Genomic DNA, 18,773 nt, shown 5'->3' on the forward strand with positions numbered 1-18,773 from the left:
TCTCTGATCATGGTGTGGTCAAATATAAATTAAAAGTAATAAATGAATTAAAATCTTGAAACATGCTGTAAAATAACTATCCTGCAAAAAGAAATTTAAATTACAATTATATATAATCTAGAAAACAGTGTATGATAAAGCAAAAACTCAGATGATGCAAAAGCAGTATTCAGGGTAAATCTAAAGTCCTAAATGCTTTCATTATAAAATAAAAAGAGGAGAAAGAGGAAAATAAGGACAAAAAAATCAAACAGCAGCTCTCTCTCTCCCCACACTCTCTGGAGAACAATTATTTTATTCTGTTCATCTCTATATGTTTGAAATCTATTAATTTTTAAAATATAGATTATATATTCAATACATGTTTAGTGAATGAAATTTAAAAAAGAAATTTAACCAAAAAAAAGTGCTGTTCTATGCTCATAAAAATAATATGCAAAAGGATGGCAGAATTATAGCTCTAAGGAAAGGTCATTTAAGAAAAGCTAAGCTATAGAACAGTATACCTTTTGACTGGCAATAGCTAAACGTATCAAACTAGCCAGTGTGCTTAACCCATATGCGAGAAAACTAAGATCTAAGAGTTTTCCAGTTATCTATTGCTGAGTGACAAACCACCTCAAAATTAGTAGTGTAAAACAGCTATTTTAATATGTTCACAAATTTTGCAGGTAAGGAATTTGAACAGAGTATTGCAGGGATGGCTACTCTTTGCTCAGTAATATCTTGGGGTTCAGGCGGGCAGACTTGAATCGTTGTGAGTGAAATGAACCATTGGAAGCTTTTTCACATACATGGCTATTTCCTGGAATGCAATAGCTCAAAGGCTGAACTCACCTGAGACAGACCAGGCATCCCACACATGACCAATATATGTAGTTTGGGCTTCCTCAAAGCATGGTGGCCTTAGGGTAGTAGGAACCTTCATGGCAGCGCAGAGTTCCAGTAGAATATGTACCCAGAAAATAAGGCAAAACATAATGATGATTTATGACCTTACCTCAAATTGCACACGATATTCCATTGGTCAAAGCCATCACAAACCCATTCAGATTCAAGAGAGAGGACAGATACCCCCATTGACTCTCACTGGGATGGGTGTCAAAGAATTTGTGACAGTATTTTAAAACAATTATAACAAAATAGAACAGAAAACATGTTGTCCTAAGCAAATAGTATCTATGAACACATGTAGAGACGCAGAACTGAAACCAGGTCCCAGAATCTCTGCCATTATTTACACTTTGGCTTTGGGCAGATCACATATCTTCTTTGGTCCGATGTTTTCCTTATGATAAAACAAGTGTTTGGGGGCTAAAAGGCATAAAAAGTCCTTTTATAGGTGGGGAAATAAATGAAGTCAGTTGATTTGCCATCAACTTCTTCATACATGATTACTTTCAGAAATACTGCTGTAGACTCTAAAACGATGGGAGGTTCTTCATGTTATCACACTTCTGCTTATTTAACATTGAATAAATGAGTGCTAAAATCAGACAGTGATGCATATAGGTTTTCTTTATTACCTACTTTTAGTGAATTTCTAAGAAATATCTAATATTTTAAAATTAAATCTATCACTTCCAAGAATTATATGAGTGGCCTAACTGATTTGATTTAGGAGAGAGATAAAGGTCCATATTTTTATGTCTCAGCACTTAGGGGATGGATTAATTCAAAGACGTGTTTTCCTTCTTCTCCCTCAGTGGGAAGGGAAGTTGCTATTAAATGGACCAGAAAGCTGATGAAGTTTTGCTGTTGCCATTTACAAAGTATATGAGGTACTACACATTTAATTGGAAATGTTTTATATTAGTCATTAGTAGCTGGAGCTAACCTTCTGTTTTAACTGATAATACAAGTCCCATGCTTTTCCATGTACCAAAATATAAATGGTAGCTCAACGAGAAAAACTGATGAGGAGACTAAAAATTAATGAGACATAAAAGCTTTTGACTCTGACCTTGAGATGCAATTTGGTATTTATGATGTTAAATCACTTGCCTTCTTTTAAATGGAGAAACAGCTGGTCTGTGTGGGAGGGTTGTTCAGTTATGACTGAGAAGAAAGAGAAATAACAGAGATGTTGAAAGCTTTAGAAATAGTATATAAAATAAAGTATGTACTACGAAATTCAGTGCAATATGGTAAGGTTCAAAGACTGCATAAATGTTCCCCCCCGCAAAAAAGTATACAATTGCTATGCTGATGTGAAAGTGCATGAAGAAAATAAGTGTCCAAAGCTGCATAAATATTTGCACCCCTGTGAGAGTGTGAGAAAGTGTGTGTTTCATGTTGTGATTGATGGGGCTGCTTTTACGTGCCTTTTGAACTCTTAGCAGAATGGAGTGTCCTAAGGGTCTGTCTGCCTTTGTATGGCAGAAACTCTGTTTTCTTAGAAAATAGTAAGGAACACTATTTATACTCCCTTTGTTATAAAAGCGTACCTACAGTTTTTGGGAATTGGGGGACTTAGTAGAAAAATCACAAGTTTTCTCCTATATCTTACAAGAAATACTAAGCTTTATCTTAAAATTTTGGCTATTGTTTTTCCCTGACTTCTGGGTTTTTGGTTTTTGGTTTTGTTTTGAGTTAAGGAGTCCAAAGTCTGACGTACTTTTAATATACAAGTGATGAAATTTGTAGATTCAGGTAAGGATATTTTAGTGTAATGATTTATCTACTTAAAATGAAAAGAGGGCTTCCCTGGTGGCGCAGTGGTTGAGAGTCCGTCTGCCGATGCAGGGGACACGGGTTCGTGCCCTGGTCCGGGAGGATCCCACGTGCCGTGGAGCGGCTGGGCCCATGAGCCATGGCCGCTGAGCCTGCGCGTCCGGAGCCTGTGCTCTGCAACGGGAAAAAAAAAAAAAAGAAAAGAAAAGAGGGCAAGGCATATCTAAAATACTGTGTAATATATTTACTTGAGTGCAATCATTTCTGCATATTAGAGTTTCACTATTGAAGCAAGAAGTCTGATGTATCAGATTTCTATTGTCATTTAGTCAGAGAATTTTAGAACTAAAGGTGTCAAATAATAAAAATGTACATATATGTAGTCTCCAAAATATACTAATATTACTTCTTAGAAATCTCAAAATAATACAGTAAAATAGCAGGAAAATCATTGAAATTTGCACAGTAAAGATGATGATTTTAAAGCTCTTTTCAGATAAATATGTCATATAAGTATGACAGAAGTCATACTTCTGTGAAATAATCATGAACTGAGACATCATGTCAGCTCTTTCACTTCCATATTCAGAGTCTGGTTTTGGTTTTGTTCTTCAGAAACAAATACTTTTTAAATTACACATCTGGTTTGAGTAGGGCTAGCTAACACTCAAGTCTCCTGACTCCCTTTTCTTTGTATTTCTTCAGTATCACTATTCCAGAAACCCCTCTAAATATATGTGCAAAGCATTCTTTATAAAAATACACTTTCTCCCTGGTTACCAGGGCCATGTTGCAGGTGCTTAAATCACAAATATTTGACCTTACTCAGATATCCCAGCTAGTGATGCTGATTCTATTAGTTATTTCATCTGATAAATTAAGAATAAATAATATCAAAATAGTAACTGCCATGTATTTTGGGGTTGACTCTTATTTTCCCTATTTCTACATTACTTTTTATGTGTGTATATATATATATATATATATATAATATGCATAGATGTAATTGTTCTCATTTTATGTAAATGGTAGTATGACATACATATTATAAAAGCACATTATAGTTTTTATTTAATGTGATGAAAATAATTCCATATTAAGGGATATTTTTCTCCTCCATGTATAGAAATATATATATATACTTATATATATAACTTTCGGTTAATTTTATTTTGTTGAATAGATGCACCCAAATTCATTCAGCAGTCATAAAAGAGGTTAAACTTTGACGCTAGTGCTAGGTCATGAGGTTCAAGTCCTGGTTTCACCACCTACCAACTTTATAACCTTGAGCAAGTTATATAATCACTCAATGCTTCAGTTTTCTCATCTTTAAAATAAATGTAACAATGATAACGATATGCCTATCTCATAAGGCTGTATGAATATTATTTTGAGGGTTAAATGAGTTAATATACGTACAGCCACATTGCAGAATATTTGCCATCGCCATTATCATTATTAATATGTCCAATAATGATCACTATTGATGGACATGGGTCTATTTTCAATGCTTTTCTAGTACAAACATTGTTGCAATGAATAATCACATGCTTAGCTATATCTTACATGTGCAAGTATAACTGTTGGATAAATTTCCAGAAGTAAAATTGCCATATGAAAGTGTATATGCATTTGTACTTTAGATATTACCAAATCGATCCCGTAGATTTTTTTTTTTTTTTTTTTTTTTTTTTTTTGCGGTACGCAGGCCTCTCACTGTTGTGGCCTCTCCCGTTGCGGAGCACAGGCTCCGGACGCGCAGGCCCAGCGGCCATGGCTCACGGGCCCAGCCGATCTGCGGCATGTGGGATCTTCCCAGACCGGGGCACAAACCCATGTCCCCTGCATCGGCAGGCGGACTCTCAACCACTGCGCCACCAGCGAAGCCACGATCCCATAGATTTTATACATACACCACCAATGCATGAAAGTGCTTGTTTCCCTAAGCCCTTCACCAATAGAGTATGTTATCAAACTTTTGGATCTTTACCAATTCAATGAGTGAGCAATGGTATTTTAGAGAAGTTTTACTTTTTCTTCTCATTATTAATGAAGGTAATATATTTTCATGTTTAAGAAACAGCAGTATTTTATTTTCTACATGAACACTTAGACTCAAATTAACAAACTTATTTTAAGCTTGCTCAGTTCCCAGAATAATTATAAGAGAAAATGAGACTATGTTTGAATAAATTCAATATGCCTCGTGTAGAACATGAAGAATAGGTTCATAGTTTCTCTCATGAATTATTTTACAAAGACCCTTCAAGGTAGGTATTTTCGTTTTCTTTTAGACATAACACTAAGTATACTATAGAATTAAATTAGTTTGTCCAAAGCCACACAGTAAATGTAATGGAAAGTGAGTCAGTCCTATTCTGGAGCACAGGATCTTTGCATTATAGATACCATGCACACTGAGTGTGTGTGTGTGTGTGTGTGTGTGTGTGTGTGTGTGAGAGAGAGAGAGAGAGAGAGAGAAGGAGGGAGAGATACAGAGTCTTGAATTTAAAAAGGTAAATCAAGGCTGCATCTCGATATCACTAAAGTAAAAGTGTGACCTTGAACAATTTAACCTTTTGGAACCTTAATTTCCCCCTGTATATGATATGATATAATACTAATAATACGAGATTTTTCAAGAGTAAATAAAATGATGCCAAAAGTGCTATTGAAATTCTAAAGTTTTATATAAATGTTTGCTTGATTATATAAGGCTCAGTAATTGGGTCCCTTAATTTGAGACCTACCGTAATTTTATGTTATGCATATATTGCTTAAAAATGTGACAAATGTTTGTTTTCAAACTTAAAAATACCCAAATCATACTGATTTGTTGCAATGATGTGGTAATCAGAGAATCTTGCTCTGGATGGTTACAAACTTTTGCAGATTGTTTTACATAATAGCAACAAGAACAATGATAGCAGCTAACCTTTATTCAACACTTGTAAAGTGTCAAGCACTATTCTAGATTATTCAATTGAATTCTCACAACAACCCTATAAAGCATTTACTGTTGTATCATATCCATGTTTCGGATGAAGATTTGAGACAAAGAGAGATTAAGTAATTTACTCTAGTCATAAGCAATTAATAAGTGGCAGACAGAGCTGACTGTTTCTTCCCCAGAAGTCTAGCTCCAGAACATGCTCTTTTTCCCACTATGCCATTCTGTCTTTGTGTATACAAGTAGTTTTCTCTTAATAAAATGTGTTGCTCTTTCCTATAAATTTTTTATCTCTAAAATCACAGAGCAGAAAGCAGATGTATATAAAACTAATACTATCCTGGGGCTCTACAATAGAAATGGCAGAGGCTTACCCTGATATTTAGTCACCAACTATAATACAGTAGCTGTAAAACTTAGCATGGTGGAATTTCAAGTTGCCCAGTGATTTCAGATCTAGTCCAACCTTTCAGCTGATATAGGCATTCCTCCTCCATCATCCTAGACAGATGAAGCTCTATTCATCTTCAGGGATATGGATACCCTACAAGGTAGTTCATTCAATTTTCAACAGTTCTACATATTAGAAGTTAATTTTTCCACATGACCAAACAATACTCCTTCTCCCCACTTCCTTATATAGGCTCAATTTCTGTGCTACAAACAGAGCACGTTTTTTTCCTATTGTACAAGCTAGAGCCTCAGACATTCGAGAAAACAATCATGTTTTCCCTAAGTTTTTTCTTTTTTAAGATTAGAGATTCCTATTACCTTTCTAAACCTTTTGCTCAGCTTTTAGAGCCATCAACATCCTGGTCATTCCTCTTTGAATGAACTCTGATTTGTCAACTACTCTCTTAAACGGTGATATCAAGAATGTGCTCTTACTAGCTGTGATTGCAGTTGGATTATTGCTTCCTTTAATCTGTGTGCTAGGTCTCTTCTTAATACAGAGAGTACATTATTTGCCAATGTATCAGAACGTATTGAAAATGTGCATATGACTTATAAAATATGTATTAGGGAGTGCTGGAAATTGCACTATTATTCTAGCATATAGAAGCTGGTGAAAAGTAATGGCGTATAGTTGCTTCATGTGTGTAAATGTCTAAATGACTTAAATATTGATTTTTTTCCCTTCAACTTCAGATCAAACTTCCCAGTGCTAAAGCCTTCTTATTTTAAAACAAATGCATTTATAGTTTGCCAGTCAGCAGTACAGTAAGTTCCTGTGGTAAGCTCAAATCACCAAAAAGCTCAAATAGATATGTCTAGTTTGGTTTGTTTTTAGGACTGATAAAGATAATAATAGAGAGACCAATAAAGACCTACTTTAATAACAACTGCAAGTTATCTCATGGAGTCGTACAAATTTTCCAAGTTTTTTTAATGCCTTCTCCATCTATTCAATATCATATATTGAAATGATATATGGTGTTGAATTTGATTAAAATTCAGCAAATATTTATGTACCATCTACTATCTGTGAGATACTTATGCAGAGTACCAGAGGGAAACATTAAAACATGAATAAGATCTGAATCCTGCCATCACTGTGACTCTTCCAGAAAACCTAAGACTTTAAAGTTCATTTAGAATTGTGAAATAAATATTATTATGATTAGATTTTTTGTGTGAAGTGTGTATATATTTAATTTTGAAAATATATTAAAACAGTATAACTTACAATATTTTTTACTTATATACTATATGCTAGGTGCCGGGTGAGGAATTTACCTTGTATTTTCTCATTTCATACTCAGAACAAAATTCTGAGGTAGGTGTAATTCAGCTCATTTTAGTGAAAATCAACGGAGACTCTGAAGGCATAAATAACTTTCCCAAGGGCCATACAGCAATTTAGAGGCAGAACCAGGATCTGAAATTAGGTCTGGAAGATCTCCAGGAATGGGTTTGATCTTTGGTGTGATTTATATCTGACCCCTATATTAATAGACATCAGATAACTAACACAGCCCTTTATCTGTTCATTCTGGAAGAAGATACTTAAATGTATTTTATTAACCTGTTGATTCTCCTCTAGTTTCCATTGCACATTTGGGAATGTTTTCTTCTAAAATTCATAATCAGCTTCTACTGCTGTTAATAAAGAATCACCAGCAGAGTTCACAAATGAGGAAAGAAAGCAAAGAGAATAGTGGTAGATCAATTTAGCATCAAATCGGAATAGTATTCCAAGATGTGTTCTGGCTTCTGCTTTTGAGGGAGATAAGTTGACTGCTATTTCAAAATAACCTCTATTTAAATAATGTAACCTAAAATTAATTGAACTTATTTAAACATGCAGCAGTTCCAACCATATTTAGTGTTGCTAAAGATATAAACTGTTAGAATTGACTGTGGGCAAGAGGAAAGCTCTGTTTATTACACTCTTGTTGCTACTTTTGCAATGTGAGGGGAAAAGGCTATACAATAGCCATATACTATCCAAAGTAATGAATATACTTAAAGACAAAATACTTAAGCAGTAAGAGAAAGGTTAACTAAAATTCTCATTCACATGGAAAACAGCAATGCTGCTAACTCTTTTTTACAGTGTTTTCATAAATTTTCCACAAGGATTGTGTATTTTGTTTTCATTCGTCATTTATGTGAAAATAGTAAGTCTGTTTCTATTTAACTTACTGGAACTTGGATTAAAATGGGTCCTGTTATTTTAATCAGATCAATGTTGTATATCATGAGGATATAGTTTTCTGTTTTCTTGGCAGAGAACTTAAAAAAATTAAGCCCTAGTCAATACAAAACATACGTATATATAAAACCGTAATTTATGGTTTATTTGATTAGATCAATGTTTAATAATATGCTACATGTATTTTTTGTACTGAATATTTACTCATAAATTAATCCAACCCAAAGAAAGAGTACTAATGGAAGCTTCCATCCAAACATAAAAAGTAAACAGAAGACAAACAGCTGTTGCAAAAATCCTATTTTTGAGTCTGGGCTTGATAACAAAAAACAGTTTGGAGAATTTGGCTGCTACCATTTACTCGCATCTGTTGAGACTGTACTATTTCAACTCAATATTTGATCAGTGCATGTCACAAGGTAGCAAGTAGTTCTCTAAGTCAGAGAACTTAGAGAAAACACTAAATACTAATTTATGTATGGGATGTTGTACTTCTAAGTGCTTCGTCTTCTATGTAAAGTTTAGCAAATCTGTTCATGAGATGTTTATATTTTTAAGTGCCCCCAGAAGGATCTAGGCATTTGTAGAAAATACGTGAAATAGAAAAAGATTAACCCATTCATTGTAATTTTAAAAAATTTGATCTGTCTACCTTTGAACTTCTTGTTATATGAGAACCACTAATTGTCTGGTTTTCAGTTGCAACCAGATACATTCTTACCTGATCAAACCTTTATAATTCCATTTGCTTTGAATCATAACTGAGTATAGGGAAAGTATAATTGGGCCTCACTTTGTTACGCAGGAGACAGAAAGCTTATGCTGGAGATAGGTTGGCATTACTCAAGTGAATAAACATCTAACAAAAATTCATATGAGAATCTCATATTGACTTCTTAATTCCTCTAGATGTATCTCTCACAGTTGCTTTGTTTTCCCTCTGCCAACCAAAATGCTGTAATGAATATCTCTTGGCATTATGAATAAGAAACATTGTATATGAATACTAGCTAGGAGGTAGGTTGTGAGAATTTGGAAAAACATGGTGAAAGTTGGGAAGAATAAGTATGCATGAGTAGTTCCGTAAGCAGTTGGAGGACTGGGCTGCAAGGACACTGAATGATCAGGTAGCGAGTGTTACACTGAGGGAGTATCCCTGGTGGGCTGCCACAAAACTCTGTCCTTGGCCCTGACGCATTCACAATTTTAATCACTGCTTTGGATACATATGAACTTTAGATGATACAAAGTACAGAGGGATGCAAAATTATCTTATCGGGTTGGAAGTGGCCAAGTCTAAAAGGAAAAAAAAAAATCAGAAGAAAGAGGAGAGAAGGAGATGGTGGGAGTGGGGGTGGGGTTTGAGGGAGATGTGTAAAAGGAAGGAAAGAAGGCAGAAAAAGCAAGCAGAGAGGAAGAAAAGAAAGGGAGTAAGGCAGGCAGAAAGTAAAATTCCTCGAGTTTTTTTCTTTGTATCTCCTGGACTGCATAAAGTAGCCTCTTGCCTTCCAAAGCAACATCTCTAGAACGTATTGTCCCCATGTGACACCCACAACTCCTAGTCCATTTTCTGTGCGTCAAAGATGATGTAACTTTAAGATCTCCCATGTAAATTCTGCCTGTTCTCTAATTCAACATCCCCTTGCATCGGTTCTATTCTAATGATCAAGTTTTGAAAGGAGAGAAACATGCACTTATCTCAATGTTATAAATATACAGAAGAGTATAACAAAACCTGTAGTGGAATACTTTTCCTGTTTTGAAAGAGAGCTTCATGAATAGACGCATTAATAAACACTTAAATGGGAGGATACCTTTTCAGAGTTTAATACTCTGGGGCTTTGGAATCTAGAAAGATGAATCGCCTGCCCTCTTTGTGATACGAAATTGAAATTGACAGCTCTGTTTCACTTTTCCTGCTCAATATTACAAAGCCTTTTCCTCATTTGATTTTAGTATATCTCTTCTGAAATATTTGCTGTGATAAGAAAAGCAAATATTAGGTTGCACACCCCATTTTGTGGAGTAAGAGTGATGATGTTCTGACATCAGAGGACCAAATATTCCAGGCTTATTTTTCTGAGAAAAATTTCCTTGCAGATATATTGTCCTCCATAGATCATCCACCCTTCATCCCTCAGTCCATACTTCTTAAATTGGGGGAAAAAAAGAGAGGCTAGAACACACAAAACCTAATACTAAATGCTTTTGTAAAGCTTAGCTTTATGAATTAACTTTAGCCTTTTCCACTCATGAGGAAAAACTTTCCTGCCTCATTAGATCTTTAATGCAATGTGCTGCATGCGCACTGCATTATTAAGTGTGACATTAGGTTATATATTGCATAGTAACTGTAATGTTACTTGGAATCAAGCTGTTCCTTTCCCCTGAAGGTAGAATTAAAACAGGTATTCAAGGGAAACAGCTACTCGCATTGCTCTTTTCTTAATGGGGTGAATTTGAGGATCAGGAGAGTGAAGGGCTTAGCACTGAACCATCCCCAGGAATGGATGGATGGGTGCTGCTCCTTTGTCTTGCAGCGCCTTCACAATTTGATATCTGAATCTCCCCAAAGGGAATTTTGCCTAATAGATAAGGGGAAAGATAAAAGGCTAGGTCTTTGGGAACTCTTATGGAATGAAATATTTTCATTAAATTCACTTTCTCTTTGTATTGAAAAGGAATATAATTTTCATCTCTGGTACATATAGTCTAATCCATCCAGTAAATATAAGAAAGGCCCTAAAGCAAACTGGAATTGCACTTATTTCTACCTGTGGAAAAGCATATTTCTCTAGCCAATAGAACGATGCCAGTTTAGTTCCTAAATAGCAGGAGAAAATGAAATGTTCTATTGGCTGTACATGCAGTGCTCTGTAAAATTAGAGAAATCAGTGTTGTCCCCAAAAAGGACTAATATGAAAACCTCAAATATAAAATTAATAGAGTCTACAAAGTCCAAGATTGTGGAAAGTTAAAGTTATGCACAGTACACATAGCTTACCAATGTCATGTGATGTATGGTTAGAATTCTTTAATGTTATTGGATGAGTTGGTTTATACAGAGCTCTACCTGTTCTTCTGTCCTTTAGTTCTTTTACTAGTTGTGGTTGCCACTGACTTCTCAGTAGACTTTAAGAATATCACTGAAAGAACTTTTTTCCCTCAGTCTTCTGTCCAGCGGGACATCAACCAGACAAAGAAAGAAAAGCAGCATTTGAATGGTCAGAGAGCTGTAGGAATGAGAATTGCAGCAGGAAAATTACTTGAAGCACACATAAGTAGCAGAATGGATAGATACAGAGGCTAGATTGGGAGTTCGGAAACTTTTTCAATTTGTGGTATTCTTAGTGTCTCCATATTTTTCTCACAATGCCTTCTAGACCAACTGAAATATGCCGCAGTAGTTAGGGCTAAACAACTTAATAAATATTTGTAATTTAACAGCTTAGCAGTCATTAAAAAATAATGCACATAAATTTAGACAATATAATAATTTCTTTTCTTCATAAATTACCACAATTACTTACTAATGGGATCTTTCTTGCTGAGTAATATTCAAGTTCTCAAAACCGAGAATCAGATCAGACATTGCTGATTTTATTTTCTGTTTCATATTGATTTTTGTACAATGCTTGTTTTTGTTTTTGTTTATCACAGCATCCACTGAAAACTTTGCTTAACAAAGATATGACATGGCTGAAAATGCAAGTAAACAAAAACATAGCTCAAAATTTTGAGAACATCCTCTAGAGGAATATAGAACTATCTGTTAAAATTGTGAACTACGTAGAGCTAGTTGTTTGTGTGGTGTCCAACCATTATATAGTATTGCTGTATTTCCTTCAAACATTTACAACATCCCACAGTGCCTTTGTGAGTTTACTGAAGTGCCCTGGGACATCTCTGCACAGATTTTGTGAACAGGGGGCTAGATAGATCCAACAGAGTATTGAAACTGCATAGAAACTTGAATGATACCATAGATCCCAGGGCCACTAGAGGTTCTTCATTAGGCAAGTGCAATAACAGAAGTAATTGTTGATAACACTTTCCCCCAAAAAGAAGACTGAAGTCAGGGAATTGAATTCAAATGCTTGATGAGGACCTAGTGAGTGGGATGTAGCAATGGGAACAGAAAGTTAGACAAAAAGCATTTCAAGGAATAGGATTGAGGCACTAATCTGATACAGAAAATAAAGTGAAAACAATATTATGTTGTACCTATGGTTTCCAAATTACAGTAGAGAAACAAAGCAATTGGCTCGACCCATGCTTCATGAAAGTTAAGAAAATAGTTGTTTCCTGGGAAGACCCAGATAATAAGATTAACTTTGGGTATGCTGAGTGTGTGATACATTACTGAACAATCATTCAGTACAGAACTGTTACAGGCTGAATTGTTCCCCAAAATTGTATGTTGAAGTCCTAACTCCCAGAACCTCAAAATGTGACTGTATTTGGAGAAAGGATCTTTTATTCCAATTAATTAATTAAGTTAAAATGGGGTTCTTAGTGTGGTCCCTAATACACTATGACTGTTGTCCTTATAAGAAGAGGAAATTAGGACAGAGACAAACACAGAAGGAAGACCATGGAAGAACACAGGAAAAAGATGACCATCTATAATACAAGCCAAGGTGAGAGGCCTAAGAAAAACCAACCCTGCTGACATCTTGATCTCAGATTTCTGTTGTTTACCCAGTCACTGGTCCTTTGTTATGACACCAGGAGCAAATTAATACAGGGACATGGGACAGGATAGAAGATACAGATTGAGAAACCAGGTATGAACATAGTTCAGTCCATGAGAGAGGAATGGAAAGTCAATAAGAAAGGATAACCAAAAGAGAGTAAGAGTCTTGGAAATATCCATACACTGAGTATAGAATAAAAGAAAAATGTATCTATCACAGAGACAGAGTTATGACCTCTGTCGTACTCCAGGGGAAGAAGTATCAGAAAAGTCTAATGTAGTAGAAGACCAAGGAGTCAAGAATCTTAAGAATTATCACATGACACATAGAACTGGACAAAAGCCCATTAGTGGTTGCTAGATAAAGCTGATGAATGACCTTTCAAGAAGCACTTTTAGTGAAGTACTAAGGGTGGAAAGCAGGCTGCAGCTTGATAAAATAAAAAAAGGGTGGATGGGTAGAAATAAAGAAAACGAGTGTAATACCACATATCTTAGAGTTTGACAGCAAAACTAACAAATAACCAGAGATAACAGCTAGAGGAGACAACAAAGTTAACTGATGACTTGCAGCCCTGTGCGCGTTTGATTTGATGGAGAGAGTGAAGATTGGGATACTGAAGGAATTATAGGAGAGTGGAGAAGAAAGCATGTGGGGGAGCCAAGTAAAAATGGCATTTGGAATATGGAGCAGTACATTGATGGAGAAGAGACAGAACTCCTCATCCAAGCCATATATGAAAGGACAACTTATATTCTGAGTATTTGCAAAACTTTTTCCCCAAAAAAACAATATTCCTCAGAAAAGAAGGTGTTATCTTATAATTGGATCATTACAAAGACCTTACAATGGTATGTACTCTTTGGGGAAGACACATTAGCTGGAAACACCACCAGGAAGTGCTTGGTCTTATTGCTTATGAAGAGATTACTTTATGGAGTTGAAGGAAAAATAGAGGCAAAGGAGTTTAACAGAGAATAAGTAATTATTCCTAGGAGGTACAATTCTAAATTGAAGGATGATATCTTAAACAGTCTTTTAAAAAATTACCTAAGTACTTGACTAAGTAGTTATATAGAGGTGATCATACACACCTTAGGATGAATGAAGTAGACAATGATTTTAATATTATAGAAATGAACACTTGTGGTTTGGGGAAAAAACACCTGGTAACAGTATCATGCATCTATTTAAAATTTCCTGTTTTTCACAACTTAGGTGGAAGCAAAATAGATTCACTCATGAAAATTGTTAGATGATTCAAAAACTGGTTCTAATGTTGCCAAAGCATGGGTATCAAATATGCGTGGAAGAGTTTGGAAAAAAGTTTTTATGAAATGTGAAACCAGTTTTTCATTATTATTATTACTACTATTACTATAAGCCCTCAGGAAAATAGGTTGAATTAATTCTGTTCCTTAGTTCATGTTTTATATTATCATTGACCCGCAAAAGGCCCCTCTCTTTTTCTATGTAGTTATTTGTTCTTTTTTCCCCGTTTCCACCCTCATTACTCTCCCATATATATTATCTCATATACTATATGACTGATTATAAGCAGGTATGGAAAATACATTGACAAATCAAATATTGTAACAGATCAAACATTTTTGTATTTCATCTTAAGTCTTAACATCTGGGATACTCAAATTACACACACTTTGGCTCTTTTTATTGGCAAAGTGGGAATTACCTTTAATTCTAAGTTTCTCAAATTGATTTAAGAAATTCAGAATTAATTTACATTGGTCTTTTTTTTTTTTAGAGAAACATATTCCAGAAGAATAATAACATGTAATCCAAATTTTAAATAATCAAAACACATTTGGAAGCTCAAAAGTTTGTGACATTATAGATCTATGTCCCAATGTTCTTCCCAAACTCAATCCCTACCTCCTACTAAATATTTTTATTAATTTATGAAATTCTGAACAGTTAAGTCCTCTTTGAAATATATGAAACATTCTTTCTGCTGCCTTTCTAGACTCCTGTCATTGAGAAAATGTCTGGCTGATTTTGAACAAGCATGCTATGTGAAATTTTGGAAGCTTATCTTAATAGAACCAAAAACCTTTTACATAGATTCACCCCTCATTACTCACAATAATGCCAAGGGCTATAGTCCAGAGAGATATTTATTATTTTATATATGAAAAGACATTAGAATAGGGCTATTTCTCAGTGGAGCAGGGGAATAAAAGTTTTCTGAATTTTAGTTCCTTATAGAGCTCCCTGTAATGAGCTCTTAGAAGACATTAGGAGCTGCAATTTTAAAACCCTGTTTAATCAGCCATGGCGAGCTATGTTCCATTCCCTACGGAACAACTCTGAGAGGAATCCGGGTTGCTCCTCTTCAATCCAGAGCATGATCGGGAATTGCTTTGTGGTCAGGGTCTGCTGTGAGAGGCCACAAAGAGCCTAGGGCTGCGAAGCTCGGTCTGTTTGTCAGCATGGAGGAAACTGCAGAATACAAATCATCAGCTTTGTTTTATGAGTGTCTATTTACAATGCTGGGGTGGAATTTTTTAAAAAGCACTGTAGCATTTGCATCGAGTCTGTCACTCAAGCTCCAGTGTTGATTCCTATCCTGTAAATGATCTTGCTTTCCTATTTTTTTATCCTTTCTGCAAGGTTACTGTCAATGTCAGAGGATGTAAACCTCAAGCATACATTGTATGGGGCTCGGCATGCATGTGGGAAGGAAAGAAGTTTGTTTAACGAAAAGGGATAACAGCATTCATTCAAACTAAGCATAGTTGATTGCACAGGGGAAAGTGTATCTTTTTTGGGAGTTTTGATTGAATTTTATCATGATATAAAATTTGCTGCTACACTTCTTTTTCTTTGACCAACAACATTTCCCAGCTTAGCTTATAGTCTAGGTAAAGTGCCTGTGAAATGGAGTGATGTCTTTGCTGAAATCATTCAGACCCATAGAAAGTGAGTGACCCTCAGGGATGGGTAGAAATCTCCCAATTTTAACAAAGATCTTTCTCTGTTTGGGAATTTTAAAGCTCAAGCTACGCACTAGGAGAATGACAGGAGGGGCTGTGTTTGGTTCCCTGGAACTTAACCTATTTCAGCAAGCCTGCAATACCAGGGAAAATAACACATGAATTTATATTTGTGTCAGGCTTGCTGTTGATGGGTAAGGTTCGTATAAAGGTTACTCCTAAAGAAGTGTCTATCATTCTCACTCTGCACGCTCATGATTTCTGCTTCTTCCAAATCCTGCCCTCTAGAGCAATACAATAATTTTAAAATAATAACTAAAACATGATTTAATGACCCACCTCCAGTCCTGTAATGATTACGCATCTCCTCTCTTGTAGCTCACAGCAGTTGGAGGACAATTGACATTTACTGTATCATACGACCTTGAAGAAGAGGAGGAAGATACAGAACACGTACTCCAGCTCATGATCATCTTAGAGGTAGAGTATGGAAAGTGTCATTTATATTTAACTGCTTTACACTCTTAGACGTTATTTGAGGTTACTCCTTACTTGGCTAGTTTAACATTAATTTACATACTACTAGAGAAAAATATCATATTTTGGGAATTTTTTTATGCCAGTCTTATGTTTCACTCTGAGACATAACTAAAAGACTGAGCATAGGCATTGGGTTCCAATGGTAAATGGGAGTTTTACAGCAGATTTGGAATTTAAATTTAAAACTTAATGACCATTTTCCCAAGAATATAAGGATACTGAGAGTATTTGGGCAAATGGCAGATTTACATAGTTGTACTTTTTCCATCTCTCCTTGCTTCCAAGTAGATTTTATTGTTTATTTCTTTGTTTATATTAGGTAGAAGTAAATGGAAAAGGAAACATTTATTTAGGTGCAGTTAAATCGAATTCAAAACTCCTAATTTAGGTAAGAAAAATATAGGAGAAACTGCTTTCGGGATTTGGAGGGCCGTAGGCAGTTCCCAAATGCTAGAAGGCTAAAGTTATCACAAAGGCTGTCTTCCATCCTTTCTCATACTCTTCCTTTCACATAACACATGCCCTCCTCCCCTCAGCTCACACAGAATCACACATTTCATGCATATTTATGAGTCCAAACGGATCTATGTTGATTTAGCACGAGGCTCTGTTGTTTTTTGTCTTGAAACTTTCATGCATGAGAATCAATTAAAAAAATTCTTTCCCCAAAATGAATGTTCCCAGTATTAGATGAAGTGATCTGGGTGATATATATATCATTACATATGTATGTGTATGAAACTAGAAGTATGTCATGGAATTCCTTTGAGATAAAAGGGATTCTCTAAATGTAAAATGTTGAGAAGTTACATATTATTAATACGAATGAACTAAGATAAAATGTTAACCCAAATGGTAATGATCATTATCCTATTGTGAACATTAAACTGCAGGTTTTTTTCTTGTTTGTTTGTTTTTCCCCCAGATAGAAGAGTCCTTTAAAACAATAGCTTCATACACTGTTCTAAGTTTTCTTCCCTATTTTCCTATACAACCCCCACTCACCATAAAATAGTATATTTGAAATATGCAATTTTTGTACACTTCTGTAAACCTGAGACATTTGTAATCACATATATCTATGAGTTGCCAGGTATTTATTATTTTAGTTAATGGGGGAAGCAAAGTCATGCGTAACAGGAAGCTTATACTTTGTGATGCATCTGGTTAAGGCTAATATTTGAATTGTTTTCTCTGCCTTTTGTACATACTAGAAATATGCTGACTGACAGGGGAAGCTAACCTGAAATTAAAAGCCTACAGAGGATAATCCACAGAGAAGAGAATCCCTTTCTTCACAGTTTTACCCTTTTATACTTTCTTTTTCTCTTTAGGGAAATGACTTGAGAATCAGCACAGCCCAAGATGAGGTGTATCTGCAACCATCTGAAGAACATATTAATGTGTTGTCACTTAAAGAAGATTTATTTACCATACATGGCACAAATTTCCCAGTCAGTAGGAAAGAGTTTATGACCGTGCTTGCGAATTTAAAGAGAGTCCTTATACAAATCACATACAGCCTTGGGATGGATGCCATCTTCAGGTAAACTCAAGAACTGCATCTCCCAGCGTTCACACATTTACCTTGGGGCAAACACGCATGTGCTGAGTGACTGAAGATCCCTAAGGTTTGCTGTCTTCAAATAGTAGATAAGAACGGAGCACTGGTTTTCTGAAAAGTGTTTCTATTAAGCTTTAAAATTTTACATACCCAAGATGAATTTGTCTTAGTCATTTTTTAGTATTGATGATTCTTTTTCAATTCTGCCAGAGCATGCAATTAAGAATGATTCCCATACTGAGAAATGCTATACTGGAAAAGAGTCTCCTTTATGATGACTCAGATAGTGGAAAACTCTAGTGATACAATTCCAGGATACCCGTATTCAGAAAGTGGTTTGTAAAATATTTTCTTTCATTAATTAATTCAGTCGTCTCTGACTTAATAGTATATAGTTTATGATGAGAAATATAAGCACCTTCATTTAAGTAACTACAAGGTTTTTTTTAAAAAAAATACTGTAATACTGTAATGGCTGCATGATATAAAGGAAGGTATGAGCTTTGGAGGTAACCTGACTAGGAATTAAATTAGCTCTATTGCTTATTGTATGTGTGACCTTTGGCAAGTGGTTGGTCCTTGTGGAAACTTGATTTCTTCAAATGTGAAGTGGAGAAAACAGTGCCTACCTTTCAGGGTCATTGTGAAAATTATATGTGATAATTATGTAAAGTGCTTTTTACCTAGAACGCTTTCAAAGGATTATTCCTTTCTGTTCTCCATTTTTTTTCCTTAA

The 18,773-nt window shown here is 35.2% G+C and overlaps 1 protein-coding gene across 1 annotated transcript in view; it reads left to right on the forward strand.

Moving 5' to 3' along the window:
- Positions 1-18,773, forward strand: part of LAMA2 (laminin subunit alpha 2) — a 606,143-nt gene that overhangs the window by 330,944 nt on the left and 256,426 nt on the right. Inside the window, exons 13-14 of the mRNA XM_060283517.2 lie at positions 16,312-16,413; positions 17,808-18,019. Of these exons, the coding sequence (XP_060139500.2) occupies positions 16,312-16,413; positions 17,808-18,019 (314 nt within the window). The remainder of the gene's footprint in view (positions 1-16,311; positions 16,414-17,807; positions 18,020-18,773) is intronic.

Source organism: Globicephala melas, chromosome 14 (genome assembly GCF_963455315.2).
Source record: "Globicephala melas chromosome 14, mGloMel1.2, whole genome shotgun sequence".
NCBI lineage: Eukaryota > Metazoa > Chordata > Mammalia > Artiodactyla > Delphinidae > Globicephala > Globicephala melas.